The sequence below is a fragment of the Epinephelus moara genome, chromosome 2, assembly GCF_006386435.1.
Source record: "Epinephelus moara isolate mb chromosome 2, YSFRI_EMoa_1.0, whole genome shotgun sequence".
NCBI classification, from domain to species: domain Eukaryota; kingdom Metazoa; phylum Chordata; class Actinopteri; order Perciformes; family Serranidae; genus Epinephelus; species Epinephelus moara.
In genome coordinates, this window is record NC_065507.1 from 20894868 (window position 1) to 20915222 (window position 20355).

At 42.3% G+C, this 20355-nt stretch overlaps 1 protein-coding gene across 1 annotated transcript in view; it reads right to left on the reverse strand.

The window, feature by feature from the left end:
• rsrc1 (arginine/serine-rich coiled-coil 1) overlaps positions 1-20355 on the reverse strand; it is a 136956-nt gene that overhangs the window by 84813 nt on the left and 31788 nt on the right. Inside the window, exon 5 of the mRNA XM_050073974.1 lies at positions 456-492. Coding sequence (XP_049929931.1) covers positions 456-492 — 37 coding nt within the window. The remainder of the gene's footprint in view (positions 1-455; positions 493-20355) is intronic.

The window sequence follows — 20355 nt, forward strand, 5'->3', positions numbered from 1 at the left end:
GCCCCATGCTGACAGGAGGAGGGAGAGGGTGTGTGTGTGTGTGTGTGTGTGTGTCTGAAAGGTAAAAAAAAAATCTCCTTTCATACATGCACGTGCAAACAGGTATGCACAAATGTAGAAATCCTGCAAATACCCAAAACAAAATATGTGTGTGTGTGTGTGTGTGTGTGTGTGTTTGGGCAGAATTGGGGATAAATGAAACGCTAATATAAAAGGTGGACCAGGCCCTAGGGGGGAAACTACCCTCCCTCTATCCCTGTTTTCTCTGTTTTCTCTGTCTCTCTCCCCCTGCCTGTTAGCTGCAGGTATTCAGCTCCAATTCCGGAGGTTTCATTAGAAATGCAGATATCAAAGTGTGTGTGTGTGTGTGTGTGTGTGTGTGTGTGTGTGTGCGCGCGTGAATGTGTGTGCGCGTGTATGTGGGGATAAAAAGGGAGGTGTCGAATAGAACTTACCAGATGTTCTAATCTTCCTTTGATGTTCGCGGCATCCCTGCAACACAACAACACATTTCCCCCACTGTAAATAAAGCGCGGACACAAAACGTCATTTAACAAAAAAAAAAAAGAACACTTTTGCAGATGCACACGGGCACCTCCACCACAAACAAAATATACACACATCAATACGCTCACAAGAGACAGAAGAACCAAATCTATTTAGGTGTGCCTGAATGAACATTTCTGAACCAATTTCTAAACATTTTAACACAGTACATCAGAACACGTCCTAATTCTGATTAAATCTACTCATTATTTTCTCAATCAATTAATTCACAGTTTGGTGTATAGAATGTACATATCTTGAGTCAGACCACTAAATACATTGGGTTTAAAAAATTACTTAAAAATTAATTGATTATCATACAGTTGCTGATTAATTTTCTGTCGATCATTTGGTTGATAAAATTGTTTCAGTTCTAGTTGTAATATAATCAGCACATGTCATAATCATCTTATTGTGTTCTTCAGTTATGAGCAGGATGGAAATGTGTGTGCAAGTAAATTGATCTCAATGACATCAAAAAGGTTTTGGTTAATCAAAAGGAAAAACATAGTGAAGAATTATCCTAATTGTAACCTGTCAGACTGAAGTGCTATGTGTGTTTGTGTGTGTTGGCGCCCATGCCAGACAGAGGTTAACTAATATTGTCGCCTCACTGTTGGCAGTCATAATAACAATTTCCTAGTACAGAGAAAGAACTCGGAGCTTATTATCTGTGAATTAATACAAAAAAAAAAAAATGTGTGTATGATTATTGGGGTAGCAGCAGCAGAATGGCGAGCCGAGGAAGTGAAAGAGGAGGAGGGGGGGAAGCGGTCGGTTTTAAAAAGAGCAAATTGGCAGTAAATAATAGATGCGATTTTGGCACATTTCAAATTTGCAGCAGTGGAAATCAACAGATCAAGAGAACACAAACAGCCCCCGTCCCCGATCCCAGCACCCCCCATCCAACTCTGGCCCCCATTACTGACAACTCCACCCTGGCCATTGCGTTCCACTGTGTGTGTGTGTGTGTGTGTGCGCATGTGTGTGTGTGCTGAGAGGGAGGAAGGCTTATCGACAGGCTTCAGTTGCTAATGCAGCCAGCAGCATCACAGTGTAAATCTACACCATCTCTAAAATTACATACTGTCTAATCCATCCTACCCTCCACCACCCTTCTTCCATCCATCCATCTATCCGTCCATCCATCCGTCAGGCCAGGTCCCGTACCCAAGTGTGACCACAAACCTAAGCCGTTCCCACATGATCAACAATTCTAAATAATGGGACGAAGGACTGACAGAAACGCTAAACAGAATTATTAACAAAAGTACCAAACAACTGGAGAAGAAGTCAGGAAGAAAGGATGTTTGCTTGTTTATTCTGTGCTCTGTCAGTGAGCCACATGCAGACAAGTCAACCACTTAAGGCAAACTTCATCTAGCTGTAATTACATTACATTCTGACAAACACCCCGCCACATTCATTATACATGACGGGCGCCCGGCAACCAGACAGCAAGACATTTGTTACCGTGGTGACAGTGTGTGTAATCCGCTAATGAAGCGCAATTAGTGAGAAACAATCTAACACAGGGGAGACGCAGCGCTCAATCCCTCCTCCTCCACTCATTTCCCTTCGCTTTTTTCTCCCCCTCACACTTTTTATAACCACATCTTTTTTTTCTGTCTTTTATTTTTGTGATCCAACCTTTATTAAGCTCTTCACTTGCATTTAATCTCCCACTATGTCATCTGTTGTCTTGACTTTATCAAGGGCAAGCTGTCCAGAGCTGTCCGCACCAGGGCCGAGGGGATCGCTCTATCCATTAGACACACACAGCTGACACACACACACACACACACACCATTTTACATCCTCATCTCTCTTTTCAAAACATCATATAATCTGCTGAGGTCTTCAGGGACACAGCTTTCCTTTTCTTCTTATCTCCCTCCCTCCCACCGTTCTCTGTGCCTTCAACGCAGAGGCAGCATCGATTTCTGAATTACGCCACAATATTAAATAATTAATATACTTGCCATGATTGATGTTTTGCATTAGGCCAATATTAGGTTATCAATCAAAATCCACTTGGTTTAATGTAATAATATTGAAAATGTGTCAGTGCCTGTTCATCCAATTTGTAGTGGAGGCAAGCCAGATAGTAATGGTGGTGTAGCACAAGGCCTCCGAGACACTGTGGCCTGCTTACTACAACCATAGGAGCACATTATAGCCCCGGCACACAGCGGGAGGGGAGGGGAGTGATGGAGGGAGAGATGAAGTGAAGACATGGACGGACAGGAATGAAGCACACAGACAGTGATTCATGATGCGCTGTGACAGGACTGCCATGCTGACAAGGCGTGGTGGTCACATCAAGTCTTTTAGTTTGCCCTCAATCAAGAAACTGAACTTGTGGCGCATTAAAATTTTTACTATGTGCTGTGTACAGCATAAATAGAAATGTATTTATCTACATATGCAGCCTAAAGAAATACTGTCTTTCCTTCAATTTGACTTGAAGAATTAGTATGTCAATTCAACTGAGCACTGCTATAGCCCAGGAGATAGGGGGCGCAGGTTGATGGTTCAATCTGTGGCTCTTCCTGTCCGAATAGTGTCCTTGAGCAAAACAACTTTACCCAAGCTGTTCTACAAATGTACAATGCCTTAGATAGAGGTTCGTCAGAATGAATGCCTCTTCAACCATTTTCTAATCGACTTCAATTAGGAGAACACTGGTGCAACAGGCCCTTTTTTACAGCAGACATTGACTATATTCATATGCACAACTTATTTTGGTTTTTGACCTTATTCTTAAAAAGACGATATTCCCAGTGAGCAGTTTGCATGGCTAATGAAAATAAATATTCCACTAAAATTTCAGTTTACATGCAGCCATGGATACTCCAATTAACATGCCCTACTATGTTATTTCTGTATATATAAAATATGGAAAATTGTCACTGTCACTAGCGCAAGGATCTTTTTTTTCAGTTGTGGGCTTTTCTTTTGGGCATGCATCTCTATCCTAGCCTCGCAAACTGTTGGCTAGTTGGTTTGTGTAGAACGCATCCATGATAACGCACAGAGCTAGCCGTAAAACAGGCAAGAGGCTGTGTACCACAAACTGCAGTAAAAACCCCAGTTAAGACGTGTTCCGAATGCGCTGTATACATGTCAAAGACAGCTCCTCAAACCTGAATAATACCAGAATATCGCACATGTCCTCACTGAAAAATGTTTCATTCGGACAAGGCCTAACTGGGAATAACAGTTCGAGGTGTTTCAATTCCTTTTTCAATGGTGGTCTATGAGGCAAAGAGCTTTTTGGGCCACAGGGGATGTTTTTGTTGCAATACCGTGAGTGGCCACTGGGGAAAAAAGGAAGTGAGCTGACCAGCGTGCCTGGGGGCCTGCCATACATCCATAATAGCAGTATATCTTCTGCTCAGCTCCTGTGTCACTCTGGATTCGATGAAGTTGCAGTGTGTCACGTCGCAAGTGACGAAAAAGAAATCCAATATGAGAGGCCATACTATGCAGACTGAGACACATCTAATTGTAATCACATTTAAAAAAACAAACAAAAAAACCCAGAATGTGGTTTGGAAGTGCATTTTATGTGTTTTTTACAGCCCATACTTTTTTAAAATCAATCTGAATATGCCAAAAAAAATGGGCTGAAAGTTACTTTGGTGACCACCGAACTTGGCAAACTTATTCTTTGCCAGGCAAGTTAAACCTCAACCTTGAACGCAGGTGCAGGACTAGTCAGTATTGAAAAATAAAAAGAGAGAAAAAATACTGTAAGCTCTCAAATATTTTGTGATGCAATGTTTTGACCTTCAACATCAGGCGAAAGAGACAGTCGTCAGTCATTATGTTCTGCATTTTACATGACAAAGATCTTGAAGGCGGACAGGACACATTGCACCATTAAATCTCTGGGAACCTACAATATTTCGTGTGCAGACTACTTCTCTTTTCCCTTCCAAACAGCTACGAGCCAGAAAGATGGAAAGCCTGACAAAGATAGGCAAGTGAGAGAGGGAGGGGTCAGAGACGGAGAGAAAGAGTAATGTACTGTTGTTCCAGGAAATGGTAATTAGTTATCTGAGGTCAATTAAGTAAAACTAGACAAACAAGTGTGAGTGTTAAACTGAGCCCTGGCAAGGTCAATATAACCAATTTAACATGGTCACTGGATCCATCATACTGTCTGCACTTTCTGCTTTCTCATTCCCTCGCCTCTCCTTATTTAATCCACTTCTTTAATCGCGCACTTTTTCCTCTCATTGTCTCACCCGTGCATTCTTTCGGGCTCTATCACTCACAGTACATGTTCTGTTTCACTGTGTCCAAACCTTTTTCTGTCTCTTGCACTCTAACGAGGATCTTTAAGCTGTTGCCTCATCTTACCTCATCTCCTTCCCTGTGTCTCTCCTCACCTGTCATTTCGCCCTCTCCCAATCACCTGCCTCCCTGCCTGCCTCTCTCTCACACAACACCCCTCACCCTCCCAAACCCCTGCACTCCTGCTAGCAGACAATTAATTACAGAGCCAGCACCAGATGAGTTGTCATTTGTGGTCAAGTTTCTAATAATTGCATTAGGTCGTCAGGTTTTTCTAAGATGCCCTCCACTCCTCTCCCTCAACCCCCCCTCTCCCTTTCTTCCTCTCTTTACTTGAACCCTCCTCCTCTCCCCCTCCACCCCTTGACACAGCGGAGATAAATATCTTCAGTCAGTCAATGGAGGCGACAGAGGGACTTAAAATGCAGAGGCAGTCATTTGATTTCCAGCTAACAGAGCTGCCCATTAGCCCAGCACTCATCAGCCATGCATTACCTCTCAGGCCTGCTGTCCTGAGTGGGGAAGCTTTAACCCTTTCACTGTCCACTACCGGCCAGGTTTACCTTGTAATATGAGGCATACTTCCACTGGCTCTCTTCCACTGGCCATATTAACCTCTTTAACTGTCCCCTATATGTATTAACAGCCACTTAACTATCCTTTGCTAACAACAGCAGTGCGCGGGCAGTAAAGGCAGACTTACTGAACAATCAGAATGATCTTCACAGCTTTACTTTTGTGGCATTGCCCTGATCGCACATTGTATAAATGTGGTGAAATACTACTCAGTTTAAGATGTCAAAACCATAATAGTTTTAAACTCAACACCAATGGCTGTTTATGTCTCTGTAGCGGCTCCATCATGATTTGTAGGGTTGTACCCGACTCAGAATTGTGTCATTCGAATCAGATTTGGCTGTTCAGTGTAAATATTCAACAATTCGGTACATTTTTTCCAATATAGAGTTCGAGCAGGGTCTGGCTGGAGGTTCAGGGTGACAGCTACATTCACGTAGGTAATATATTTAAGTAAACAAGACTCCAAGCTAATGCGTGCTAACTACGCTAGCGACAGATTGTAAATGTGTAAGAACATTTCTTCGCCCACTCTAGATATCAAACAAAAGCCAGAGACTGTACTGTATTAAGTTGCCGTGAGCTGTAAATTCACCGCTTCTATGCTAAGGCAGTGGATAGCGTTACCTCAGAGCCTGACCGGGCAAAGCTTCTCCTCCTCCTCAGACTCACCCTCGGTCTGGGCCCACAGCTGCCTGTGCTGGAGCAGCGTGAAAGCGAGGAACGCTCACTCTGCAGCCACATCTGGCTGCACAATGACTGGCAAGAAATGGACAAAAAAAGCAACTGCTCAACTGAAAGAATCAGTCGACTGGGGGGAGAATCTGAATGATGATTTGAACCTTCAACTTTCAGGGAGCAGCCCCAATACTCTGCTTATAATGTTTACAAGTTGTGGAGAGTCAATAATCATAACCAGAGGGTCTCACACTGACCTTTAAGCAACATTTAAATCTTCTACTCTAAAAATATTAGCACTGTTAGCAATATTTAGGCTGAAAACTTAAACAAAATCCCCTTTTTTACATTCAAGAATGGCAACTTATCATTATTTTCATTAGCAAATAACCTGACGATGGCACTGAATTACTCAATTTGTCGGACCAACACTTACAACCAAAATATATTCAGTTTACTGGCATAACGGAGAAGAAAAAGCAGAAAATCACCCCTACTGAGAGGCTGGAAAAAGAGACTTGACAATGTTGCTTGAAAAATGAAAGACTTAAATCAATTCTCAATATATCTTAAGATTAATTCACTGTCAGTGTGTTTAAAAACAGTTGTGGAATTGTCTTAAATCAGGATGGCAGAATCAGGCAGTGGTGGACAACTTTTTTACTGGGGAAAGATTACAGACCATGTTGAAAGCACTACTCACATTTTTTTTCTTAAAGTGCACATATCTCTTTTTCTTGAACACCTTTGCTGCAGAAATAACATTTGGCCCACAGCAGCCTCTCAGCCCTCAACCAGATATCAGTCAGAGATAGTGAGCAAAGGGAAGACAGGACACTGTAGCGCTATGAAAGAGACATCATTCATAAGCGTGTGTGTGTGTGTGTGTGTGTGTGTGTGTGTGTGTGAGCGCGCCCCATTTGCCACAGTTGCATGCCTTGTCAAGCGTGTCATTGAGCATTCATATGTTGTTTGACTGCTGATAGAATGGCAGGCATATTTATTAAAGAGTCAATGTGATGGGGACACCAGAGCAAGCATACTCACACACACACACACACACACACACACGCACACACGCACACAGAAATAAAACACACAATGCACTAATACACAGTCCACATCAGTGACATCTGCCTGTTTAACTAATAGAAGGCAAAAGCTTGATATTAAGCAGTCGAGGGACACACACACATACACACGCACAATAATACAGGGAGCTCAGCTTTCCCCCAGGCCTGATTGCCATCTCCATAGCTCCTTTTTAACAGGGCTGCCAATTGAAATTGAAATTGTATTCTTGTGCGTGTATTATCAGAGCTACCTCTCAGGGTTTTATACAGCTAAGAGGAGGGCTGGGGGGGCACACACACATGCACACACTCACAGGAAAGGATAATGCAGGGGTAAGTCAGGGGCTGTCACTCTTCCATGCAGAACACACAAGAGGGAACAAAACACAGACTTATGCTTCTATGCTTTCTATGTAATTCGGCATGCACGCACACACACACACACACACACACACACACACACACACACACACACACACACACACATTGACGCATACATTCGTGGGTACACAAGCTGCCCCCACCCCTTTCCCCTCCCCAGTGGAGGGGGCTCTACTTTAGCATAATCCCAAAATGGTGGAGAAAAGCAGTCCATTAAAAATGGGGCGAACAAATTCAGCACTTTATGTTTCTCTGAAGGGAGGGTTAAGTGCAGTCAATAAAAAAGTCAGAAAAAGGAGGAAGAAGAAAGGAAGAAGCTGATTTATAGCTGGCCTTTCTGCGCTCTGCGATAAGCACACTCACTCGACACACACACCTGTTCATACGTGGCCCTTATCTGACACCTGGTTACGGACAACACACACACAAGTGAGAGAGAACAAGAAACACTTGTGGAGCGAGAATTTAAGGACTAAGTGTCTTGAAAATTTGCAGCCCACAGACGTAAGTGCATCTCGTGATAACTTAACAACATCATCATTTATCTTACAAAACAGGTGAACTGTCACTCTGCACCAGAGGTAACTTTTTATTAATAAGCACTTAGAGTTTAAGCACTAACCCCCAACCAAACACCACTTGTTTATCTTACACAGACAATTTCAAGTGATTCAATTTTGCCACGTTTATAAAAATGTGATTTTAATGGCTTGTTGAATTGGGAGGTCATTAAGAGCATAACCAACATTAAATAAATGGGAGGGAGCAGAAGGGACAGATTATGGAAATCAGAGTCATGGTACCGGATCAAACAGTTTTGTGTGAGCTAATGACTTTCTGTTTTTTTGAATACTTTACTACTGTCTTTTTTTTCTAGAGCTAGACCGGTAAATCTGACTGAATGAAATATCAGCTGCATTGGCTTATTGCAGATATATCGCTGAATACATCAGCTCATAAGTAATGTCTACCACACACTAGAACACTTTGAAAATACTCCAAGAAGACCTAAGTCTGATGCCTGCTTACATCTAAAGACAATATGAGTTTTTAGTCACACAATATAAGATTTCGCAAAGTCTTGGGATTCTGCAGGGTCACTACTTGCAAGACTACAACTAGACTCCTTTAAGAATATTTCCCATCCTGCTCCTTATGGAAAATATGACACCAAACTCCCTTAAGGAAATATGACATTAACAATTCATTATGTGTCAACAAAAACACATAACTCTAAAAAAACCCCCAAACAAACAAAAAAAAAGATAAAAGGCATCATATGTCAGTATTCTTGTCAGTTCTGTATCAATATAATCCTTATAGATAAACCATATTTGTGTGGGGCGTCGGTGACTTAGTGGTAGAGCAGGCGCCCCATGTACAAGGGTGTTGCCACAGCGGCCCGGATTCGACTCCAGCCTGTGGCCCTTTGCTGCATGTCACTCCCTCTCTCTCTCCCCCTTTCACACTTGTCTGTCCTATCAAATAAAGGCTAAAATGCCCCAAAAAATATATTAAAAAAAAAAAAAACATATTTGTGTACAAACTTTACATTTTAGATTTTGTCGCTTCAGTTAGCTGCGCTAATTTAGAGATCTGTCACTAAAATAAGAGCTGGTTGGTGGATCAGATACACGCCAAATTAAACATGGACTTATGTTCACTTCACAACTCCGCAATTTTCCACAGTCTAAGAAAAATGAGACTTGTACATGTTCTTGTGCCTGTCCTGAGTCCCCTTCATGTTTACTGTCTACCTGGTTTACTGCTTCCTGTTTGGTGCGCAGCTATTGGTTGTTGACAGTGTTAACGTCATTGAACTTACAAAACTTACAATAATATTGAACATGTTTGATTTTGTCGGTACGTGAAGACGAGATAAAGACTGACACAAACAGCTCGGACTGAGTTTTACGACCACCTTACAACAACGATCAAAATCACTGGAGTGTACACCAACTGATATTAAACTCTCATGATCTTACTCCGGCATTAGAAATTAGTCTACAAGAGATGAAATCGCTCACAAAGTCTTTACTTGTAAAGCCACTGTGAGAAGAAATTGCAGGACAGAAATACCAAACTAGGTCTGAGGTAATTTAGAAAAAGTGTCACCATTTTTTCATTTGTCACCAGAAGACAAATTAAAGGTTCCACTTAAACTCCCAAATATGAACATCAGTATTGGCCTAAAATATCCAGAACAGAGTTTTGGGTGACACTTGTGTCATCAACTATATGTTTTCTGTCAAATTTTGAATATGCAGGAAAAAAACTACTTTAGGCAGAAGTAGGCAGATGGGGCCTTGTGCCTGTGCTTAGGACCTAGCACATGTTCATATTTATTTTGCCATTAAAGAATCAAATCGTGCATCAGTAGGTCATGGCTGAGGAACCATCTTCAACTCATTTTAAGCCAGCCGACTCAACCAATACCCAGATCCATTTGCGCATGTGTTTAAACACACATATAACATCACAGACTGAGCGTGTCTCCCTACAGACTGCCCATATCTCCCTCTTCTCAGCCTATGCACACCAACTCAGTGCTGGAGGGAATTGAATGCCGGGGCCAAGTTTTAAAGTAAATTGACTTCTTTTTAGTGTGTTACATAGAGGGAGAGCGGGACAAAGAGAGGGAGAGAAAAAGCAAAAGGGAGACATGGAGAGCAATCAATTTCCCCGCGGTTTCTTCAATAGCCAGCGGTCCTTTTCATACCTCCCAATTAGAACCTTTCCTAATCAGAGAAATACCTCTCCATTATTGAGACGGAGACAATGACACTCCCCAACATTTCCGCCTGCTCCAAAACTCTGTAGATTGCAGTACCGGTACACAAAGAATAAAGCACTGGGCTATATGGCAGGGGGGCGGGGGGACGCTTGTGTTAAAATCACATGTGGAAATCTTTTGGCTCTTCTCGCGGCCCCAGAAAAACTGATGGGGAACAATGGCAGCCCGGCACAGCATCTGTCATGGCACAATATAAAAAGATGATCTTGGCACCGAATGGACAAAAAAAAAAAAAAGAAAAAGAACGAGGGAGAGGGAGGAAGACGGGGGAATGGAGGGGAGGGGAAGGGGAGGGCCAGGCGAGAGGTAATTCATTTGCAAATCAGGCCCTGGCGCTCAGGTCTATTTCAAGCTGCCAGTGGGTGCCAGGAGTTAACAAGGTAATCAGTTTCAATCCTGCCCTTCAATTGTACATCACACCCTCATCCAGAGAATACCCAGGCCTTTCTATAGGGGCAGAGGGGGGAAATAGCAATCTGGCTGCCGGCTGGCTGCACACACAATGCACACACACCTGAAGACAAGTGTGTACAAATACAGGCACCCATGTATTCGCGCACACACACACCTACATAGACAGTTTATTAATAGCCGTGTTTCCACAACATGTCCTTACAAGCTACTGTACTCAATTTTGACAATTGTTTAAGTTGTTTAATCAGTCAGAAAAGCTAAATATGTGCAAGTTTTTGGTTACTAGGCTTCTGTATTATAAATTTATTTGAATACATTTAAGTATTTTGGGAAACAAGACATTTAAAAATGTCTGAATGGGTCAAAGTTGCTGTAGTTTTGACATCTAGTGATCAAAAAATAATATAAAAAAAAGGTTAAATTCGGCATGAACGAAGTACTGAAACATGTTGATTTATCCCAGTCCTTCTGTTTCTCTCCTCTCATCTTATTTCTTACTGTACATATGAATCTGTGTATGTGTCTGTTTGCTTGATTGTCAGTTTGCCAGCACTCTTGCCACATTTTAAGGGCCGCTGATGCCACAAAACCACAAAAATATATACAATCATAAGCTCTTTCTAGCAATTTTAAGTTGCTAAAAAGGCACCTGGGAAGACTTGCAGCTCATGTTTGTCATGTGTACTGTAACCCTCTTTGATTTAAACTAAATAACTGGATATTCGAAGTCTTCCTTATCCAAAAATCCTCTATACACACACAAGGGGGAACAAGCCTGTTCTGAACCTAAAAGTGGTACAAGCAAAACAGTAGAAAGAAAACAGCAAGCTAAATCTGCCCTAATCCTTTCTTCCTCTCTCTGTATTCCTCTCTTTAGCCTGTGTCAGCTGTAACCGGCTGGCCGAGAGGCAGTTAGCCCCGGTTAGTCGCTCATCTGCATAATCAATATGACAACCTTATTTTTCTGATGCAAACAGGATTTTGCTGCTGAGCTGTGTTTGTTGATGTGTGTGTGTGTGTGTGTGCAAGTGTGTGTGTGAGTGCCCAGTCTGCTCCTGGCCAGCCTCAGTCATGGCCCTCTTTAGCCTTAATTAGATTAGGTGCGATTATCCCGGCTCTACCTTACAAGTGTACAGGCGGGATAAAGTGGCCACAAAGGCCAGCCTGTCACAGGGAGCGGGCTCTGGTCTGCAGGTTATCAGGGTCCAGGGAGACAAACCGCGTACATTGTTATTCATATCATCTCCACACCGTTTTCTACGATGCCTTTTTCACTTCTCTTCGTGCACTGATCCCCCCACCCCCACCCCCCACCCCCACCACCACAACCCCTTCCATGTCTGTGGTGTCAAACTGGCGTAATCACTGGCCGGGGTAAGTCTCTCTTTTTTTTCTCTCTTTCTGTCTGTCCGTCAGAAGACAAAACAACATGGCCCCAAGCGCTCTGCAGTCTGGCCTACAGGGAGAGATGTCAGGAGTGTGAGAGTGTGTGTGTCTGTAGACTTCAAGGAAAAGCGGTACAAAGAAAAGTTAACCCAAGTCTCACACTAATGCAAATAGACGAACGCGCACGGCACAGACTTACATGCGCACACAGATGCCAAGGACAGAGTGGCTGCAACAGCTCACACGTGCACCTTGCAAACAAAATCCTGCTCTGAAGACCACTTCATTCACACCAATTCAATGCACCTCAACATGTTTTTGGTACCCAAATGCATCCAAAGCACAGTATCGAAAAACTATTAAGCACTAAAACCTGGCATTGAATGTCTGGTCAGATTCATAATCTTGTTTACTTGCTCTGTGATGAAACAAGAGCTGATTTACATTAACACTTTGCCAAGTTAAGACCATTTTATCAAGGCAAATTTCAAGTTTGTCTTTTCAGTTTTCAGTAAAACTAAATTTAGGCCTCATTTGGTACGGGAGCAGAAATGTTTTATAGAAAAAACATGTTTATATTTCTCAAATTAAGATTTAAAAAAGTATTTTATCAGTAGTGGCCCTACTCAGTACTCACTACATTCATACACACGCACTGTGCATCAAAGATCATAACATACACTATGACCATATAAAAACTCCTCTCAACTTGGCACATGTATACCTGCAAAAATGTGCGTGCCATAACATTGGCTCCGACTGCATTATTCCTTCTGATTAATATGTGTTTGAAAATTTAACGAGATGATTTGCTACTCTGTTTCATTATATGAAATGCTCCACCGTTTGCCCTCAAAACGTTTTCCACACAGAGCCGAGTGTGTATGGGAAGAAAAAGAGGTGAATTATTTCACTCACTGATGATTAGACAGCAGTGCCCAAAGTATTTATACACAACTGTGCATACTTTCCATGCTGTCAGATGTGGGCATAGAAAAGGGCAGAAAGAGAGAGGCAGGGGCACGTAAAAAGGAGAAAAGGGCTGAAAGATAGTAAGAAACTGAGAAAGATGGATGAGAAGTAAAATAAAGAAAGGAAAGCGTATGGGAATGCAGATTGAAAGAGGAAAGTTTGACCAAGGCTTCTAGACCAGAAATAAAATGAATGAGTTGGCCGCATGTAAACTGTGTTTTTGGGGATATTTTAAAAATCTATCCACAAACAATTTTTTCCTGTCCATATCAATGATTCTGGGGAGCATTTAAAGCTAACAAATATTATTTTGTTTTCCATACATGACGAGTTTTGTATCATAGTGCATAACAAACATTTAATCATCACTTGGTTTTTTTTGCCAACATTCGCCAGATTGTGACATATTGGTATCGCAAAATATCCTTTTTAATATTCTGAGAATGATTCTAGCCCAAACCCAAGTAGAGCTGATGTATCATACAACCCTGATTCCAAAAAGGTTGGGACATAAATAAAGAGAACACAATGATTTGCAAATCTTCTTTGACCTATAAACAATTTAATACAGTACAAAGACAAGATATTTAATCTTCAAACTGATAAGCATTATTGTTTTTTGCAAATATACATTCATTCTGAATTTCACGCCTGTGCAATGTTCCAAAAAAGCTAGGACAGGGGCGCGTTTACCACGGTGTTTCATCCCCTTTTTCTTTTAACAACACACACTTAGCATTTGGGAATTGAGGACACTACTTGTTAAAGTTTTGATAGTGAAATTTCTTTCTCAAGATTCGCAAACGGGCCCCCTATAAAAGGTTTATAGACTGTCTTTGTGGAAGAATGGGACAAAATCCCATCTGAACACTGATTTTTATGGATTCAAATGTTACAATTTCTTAATCAGTGTAGTTTTAATAAGTTAATACCAACGTCTGATCTAAAGTTTATGTGAATAGCTGCATTGGAAAAATGTGTAATTAAAAAAAATGACGTGTTCTAAATAGAAATTATTGCATTCAGCTTTTATTTATGTTTTACACAGCGTCCCAACTTTTTGGGTCCGGGGTTGTAACAATAAAAAGACTGTATATGCTCTAATGTCAAAAAGTGGACAGCAGAAAAGAGCCATCAGTATGTGTGTGTCTGTGTGTGCGAGTGAGTGAGACACAAGGTAAAATAACTCTATTAGAGAACCGCAGGGACTGGGCTGGCGAGAGAGCCAGACAGAGCACATGAGAGTGAAGGAGAGCAAGAGTGAGTGAGACATTAGTACAAATGAATTAAACATCGGCCCAGAGATCTAAACTTCTGCTGAAAAAGTGGCAGGCTAAATGGGTGGGAGGGGAGGGGAGGGAGAGAATGAGAGAGAGGAGGAAGGCTTCATAACTTTTCGGTGGCTTCTCAACGTTCAATATGAGCTGTGTATCAGTGGCACAAATAAGTGCTCCCATCCCTCAGTCATCACAGTTATGCGCACACACACACACACGCTTGTATGATTGGTAACTGCGCTCGTAACTCTTTTGTTTCATTTCTCTGCGAAAGAAAACGGAAAGAAAAAATGGCAGCCAATGTGAAACCTCCGCTGAGAATGATTGTTATATGCTCCTCTCAAGCAATATTTACTTCCACAACTGAGTCATGGTACTTAACTATATGTCTGGAGCGCTGTTTACCCAGTCTGAAGGAGGTATTCTTGTAATGATCAATGCCATTAGGCAAGACCTGCAGAGCCGTGCTTCTGTCTCAGAGCAGCAGAGGTCAAATGCATGACGAAAGGTACTCTCTGCTAACTGAAAACTCTCCTCTGCTCCTCTATGTTACTTTGTCTGCTCCCTCCAACTAAAAAAGAACATTTCTTTATATAATGTATTCTCACTCTCAGCCTTTCTCATAAAGACTTCAGTCAACACCTTTCCTTGCCCCTGGTGCAGATGAATAAGCACTGGAGTCTGGAGAAAATTAAACATTAACGGTGTGTCTCTTTTACACATCATTCTCCATAACAATCTTCTCTTTTAGCTCCCCTCCCTGCCTTCACCACCACTCTGCTTCCTCCAACCAAAACTACCCGACTTCTCCAGCGAGAGGGAGCGAGAGAGAATATACTGAAGGCAGAAAAACATATTTTGTTGACAAGCACATTTACATAACCCTCCTAAATCGGAGCTGGCCTGTCATGTTTGCTGCTCATAACCTGCTGCTTATAATCCTGCCTGCATCCTCTTCTGATCCATAAAGCTGAGCGGCCAGCCACTTCAACAGCAGCCAGGACTGCCATCACTAGCTGCTGCTCCTGCTAAGACAGGGCTGTAAAAAGGAGGAGAGGAAAAGGGAGGAGAGGAGAGGGGGAGAAGAGGAGAAAATAAAAGAGAGGAACAGGGTAATTGGATTGGGGGGATCTTCTATTTGGCCGGGTCTGGTCTCTGTCATCATGCTCCAGGCCTGGCTTCTCTCAGTGCCTACAGCAGATCTCAAACGCATCAACACACACATAGACACACACACAACTCTAAACAGCACTGAACGGCTACCCAGTTCAGGAGGCAGACTGTCCTGTGCACAGCTAAAGCCTGCAGGGCGTCTGGTGCATTTTTTTTTTTTCATGTGTGTGAGTGTTTGCATACTCCTTTAACAACTCACTAAATGGTTAAACAGATTACAGAGCGCACTAAGTGGATTGTCACAGCTCTCTATCGCTCGCTCAGGGTGTCTCTCCTGCGATTAAAAGTGGCCAGATTTCTCTCTCTCTCTCTCTCTCTCTCTCTCTCTCTCTCTCTCTCTCTCTCTACACACACACACACACACACAAATCTGCACACAAAACAGAGAGAGGTCAATCTCAGGCACAGACAGCATTTCCTGTAGTAACTGACTGTCAGGACGACAAAAGAAAAACTGTTTGTGATTATTTTCCACTACTCTTAAACTTCTCTAAAAATAAATAAATTCTTTTTAAAAATACAGAACTGCACACGCGAAACACATGTACATCTAATATTCCCTAATATTCTAGTAGTACAATAATTAAGGACGAGCATGATTACGCTATTTGGATGTCAGTATTTTGAGTATTATATTGAGTAATCGCTGCTTAATCGCTAACACATGAGCATGACTTTTTTATTTATTTGTTTTACTACTTAAAATGGGTAAAATCCTATTTCACTGTAAAGCTGCCTGCAGTGTATCAGTCCACTCAGCACCTTCTTGCCCTGCTGTCACTCTCTGTTTATCATGAGGCTACTGCTGCAGGAGTGTGAGCTCCACACCAGGGGCAGTATTTAAGAGTCGCACAAACATACACAGTGACAGGGCTAACTGTTAGCATCACACAGCTAATGTTCCCTAATGGTTATTAATGGGTTTAACAACAGAGTCAAGCCGTTTTGGCGTCAGTGTGAGTTTGAAGGATCCGATAAACGGCTCAGTGTCAGATATTATCTGCTGCTGGTGTGTTAGCTTGTGCTAACCGGGTGGATGTTGAACTGACCGAGTGGAGAGTGGCTCCTGACTGCTGAGACAGTCAGTCTGTGCTGTGTCTAGCCTATGTGACAGCAGATTTTTGTTGTGTTAACTTTGAATTTCTGGTTTAGTAGGCTAACTGAAGCCTGGTTCTTTCATAATTGCTATGCCATACTGCACTTGTTTTCCATTGTTGGCCAAGTTGCCTTCCTTTTCTTACGTAAGATTGTTTTTAATGCAAGTACTCAAATAAAGAAGTTACCTCAAATACGCATCCCTAACAATAATCATCATCCTCACTGACTATTTCTTTAGTTTTTAATTGAGTACAGCAATTATCTTTCCTGATAACGTCTGTGGCAAAACTAGGGCTGTACCTGACTCATTAGGCCGTTAAATAGGAAATTTTCAACAATTTGGTTTTGAGTTTGAACGGGCTACATAGTACATTCAGTGTGACAGTGGCTTTCACGTGATATAGTAAACAAGCTAATTGCGCTAACAACGGATTGGAAATGCGCAACAAATTTTTTTGAGACTGTGTAATTTTAGGTATCCGTGAGCTGTAAATTCACCACTTTCAAGCAGTAGAGAGAAGATAATGTTAACTCGGTGCCTTGTTCACGCTGACTGTACCAAACAGTAGCATGAAATTCAAGAGCGCTCACTTCACAGCAAAATCTGGGGACCAAAAAACTCCCAGAAGTACACTGCACAGCACACTGACTCAAGAAAAAAAATAAAAAATAAAATAAAAGACTGCTTGACTTGAAGCAATCTCAGTCGACTGAGGGGTCTCCCACTGATGATTCAAATCTCTGACTTTCAGGGGGCAGCCCTAGGTCAAACCCATTTAAAGTTTTAGCAAACTGGAATACAGCTAATCCTTTTCTGGACTAATACAAGAACATTCAGCACATACCTTTCATCTAACTACCATTGATTTTATCCTAGATTATGCGTCAGATACTGCCTGTGTTACTCTGCTTGCTCTGACGTCCTGTATCTTTCATCATTCAGGGTTTAATTAAGATGCAGTAAATGACCAAGGAAAATGTTGGTTGATTGAAAGTTGACCTTTTCCTCCAGTTATTTCTCTATTATTTTCTTGTGTCTTGCAGAAGAAGGGCTGATTAAAAAAACACAATGAACATTACCTGACAATCGCTAGTTCTATCTTAGACCCTCAAACCTGGCCTTGACTCCCATGGTAAAGCTCAAATTATACCAGCAGCGAGGGTCTGTGTGACATATATTTCCATCTACACAGCAAATAATTGAACACGCTGGCATATGCCACGTGTGCTTTCTGCGTCTTTTTGGAGTATATCTGGCACTTAAGAGTGACTAGCATATACTGGCAGACTGGGCAGTACCAATGACCCTTTCATGACCCCCATTAGACCGATGAAGAACCAGGTTTGTCCTGCATCGCTGTGTAGGTATTAACAAGGTATTCATCTGCTTTTGTGTGTGTAAATAATTGTCCATCTAGTGAAGATCGAGCTGATGCAGCCAGGCTGTTTTCTATCCAATCTTTGCTCATTATCTGTGTGGGAAAAAAACAGCTAATGACTATATACAGCCATGGGCCAAGAAACACTACAGCTGCACCGCTCTGTGTGCGCATGTGTTTGTCTACTGGGACCTGTGTGTATGTGTGTGCGCTGTCCATCCTTTGCATTTAGGCATCACTCCTATCCAACCACCCAGCCCCCATCCAAACTACACACACTTACAAGACACACACATCAACACATCACACACACCTACTCCTCTTCAGCTTCACCCATGTCTCCTCTTGCTCCTGGCCACTAGGCTACCCCCCTTGACGCACACACAAATAATACACACACTTACAGCTCATTGATTTAAGTCAATGTGAGTGTATCCTAACCTTCCGAGGACGGTGTTTGAAGTCTCTCTTACCTCCCCAGACCCGCTCCCAGAGCCAGACACAGCCTACAGTCCTGCAAGAGTGCAGACAAACACACACATACACACACACCAGCAACAGCAGCAGCAGCAGCAGCTAGTGGTCCCATCCACACCACCCATACACACACTCCCAACAGGCTGAGAGGATGCCGCAGGCAGGGGCTACATATTGCAAACACACACACAAACACACTTACTTTCTCTGTGTATTACCAACACTAATGAGCTGATAGATGTTCAACAGAGGCAAAGAAGCAGACAATCATTTCCTCGGAGTGAGGCAAGGAGGGAGAGAAAATCAACAGCAGTGAGCGTGAATGTGTGTGTGCTTGTGTCTGGGGTCTTGTTTTATTTTCTCTCTGCCTCACAGCCTCTAGGCTTCCAGAGGTTAAGGCTGAGCGATGGAGCAAAGCTAGCCAAACTGAGGCCTGCGGGTCCTGCCGGGACCCCTGTGGTGAGGCTAGGTTCTGTTTAGCTTGTCAGGGGAAAACACAGTAATGAGAGGAATTACTAAACAATCACATTCACAGAGAGAGATGGGAATGGGCGGGTTGGTGGGGACGGCTCTGCGGACAAAAGTGTCAAGAAAACGCTTTATTTTAAAGACTTCAAAAAGAAACCCCACCCTTGTAAAATAAGCTATTTTACAAGTGCGAACAATGGATGCTGTTGAAGTGCTGCCCCACTAGCAGAGAAAAACTCCTAAATGATTCTTTCATAGACAAAGACATCAAAAAAGGCTTTAATGAATTGTAGGCAGTCATTTCATTTCTTTAACCCTAAGCTCATTATACCAACTCCAGTTTTACATGCACAGGGAAAAGACGGCTCTCTGATGCCATCAGAGGTCTCCACGCTGCCCTCTGTGCCTCCGCTGCCCAGCCTCTGCCTATTTCACACTCAAATGACATGAAATTGAGTCAGATGGACCAACAGTCCTCCTGTGACCTGGCACAGACAAGAAGTTCAGCCTAATTGGACAGACCTCTCTGATTGAGGATGTGGAGTGAGGCAGCCAGCCCACGTTCTTCCACTACCTTGGTGATCGGTTACAGAGGAAAGCAAAGAGGTCGACACTGCCGAAGGGAAAGGGTGAAGACTTCTCTTGAAAGCAGACAAATTCTTTGAGAAAGGAGTTGAGTTTGAGGAGGGTGACGGACATGAAGAAAGAAAAGAGTGAGAGTATGCATGTGTGTGTGTGTGCATTAAAATACGATAAAACCCAAAACAACTGGACCCTGACTATACTACATCCTCACCAAATTCCTTCAAGCCTGATCAAAGCCAAAATCTCTGCAGCTTAATTATGCCAAAACATTTTAAAACAATGACTTGTAATTAAAAAATATTCTCAAAAATCTGTCTGTGGAGAAAGAGCCGTCTGTTAACTGTAGATTCTACATTTCTGCTAATTAATTACAGGTGGGAATTGGGTCTAAACATCAGATGAAGAATGCTGTTACATTCAAATTATACTTCTGTCAATTATCTGCCTGGGGGCAGATGTGCACTTGTCAACACAACACACTGTTTGTTTCTCCTGCTCAAACACTGACAAATAGCATTCATAATAATCAAACCTGACCTGACTCGAGCCAAACTGAGTTAAGAGAAAGTATCGGGTCCACTTGCATGCAGGCTGAGAAACATAGATAAGCTGTGTGTATGTGTTTTAATTAATGTACAACAGCAGGGTCCCTACAGCTTAAGGCAAGTTATATTTCAGTTTTGAGACTTTTACTGCTATTTGGAATGAAATTTAAGACCAATTTTTCAACAACCAAAACTGAAGTAAAAAATACATGAACCCAGGGCTGAAAATTA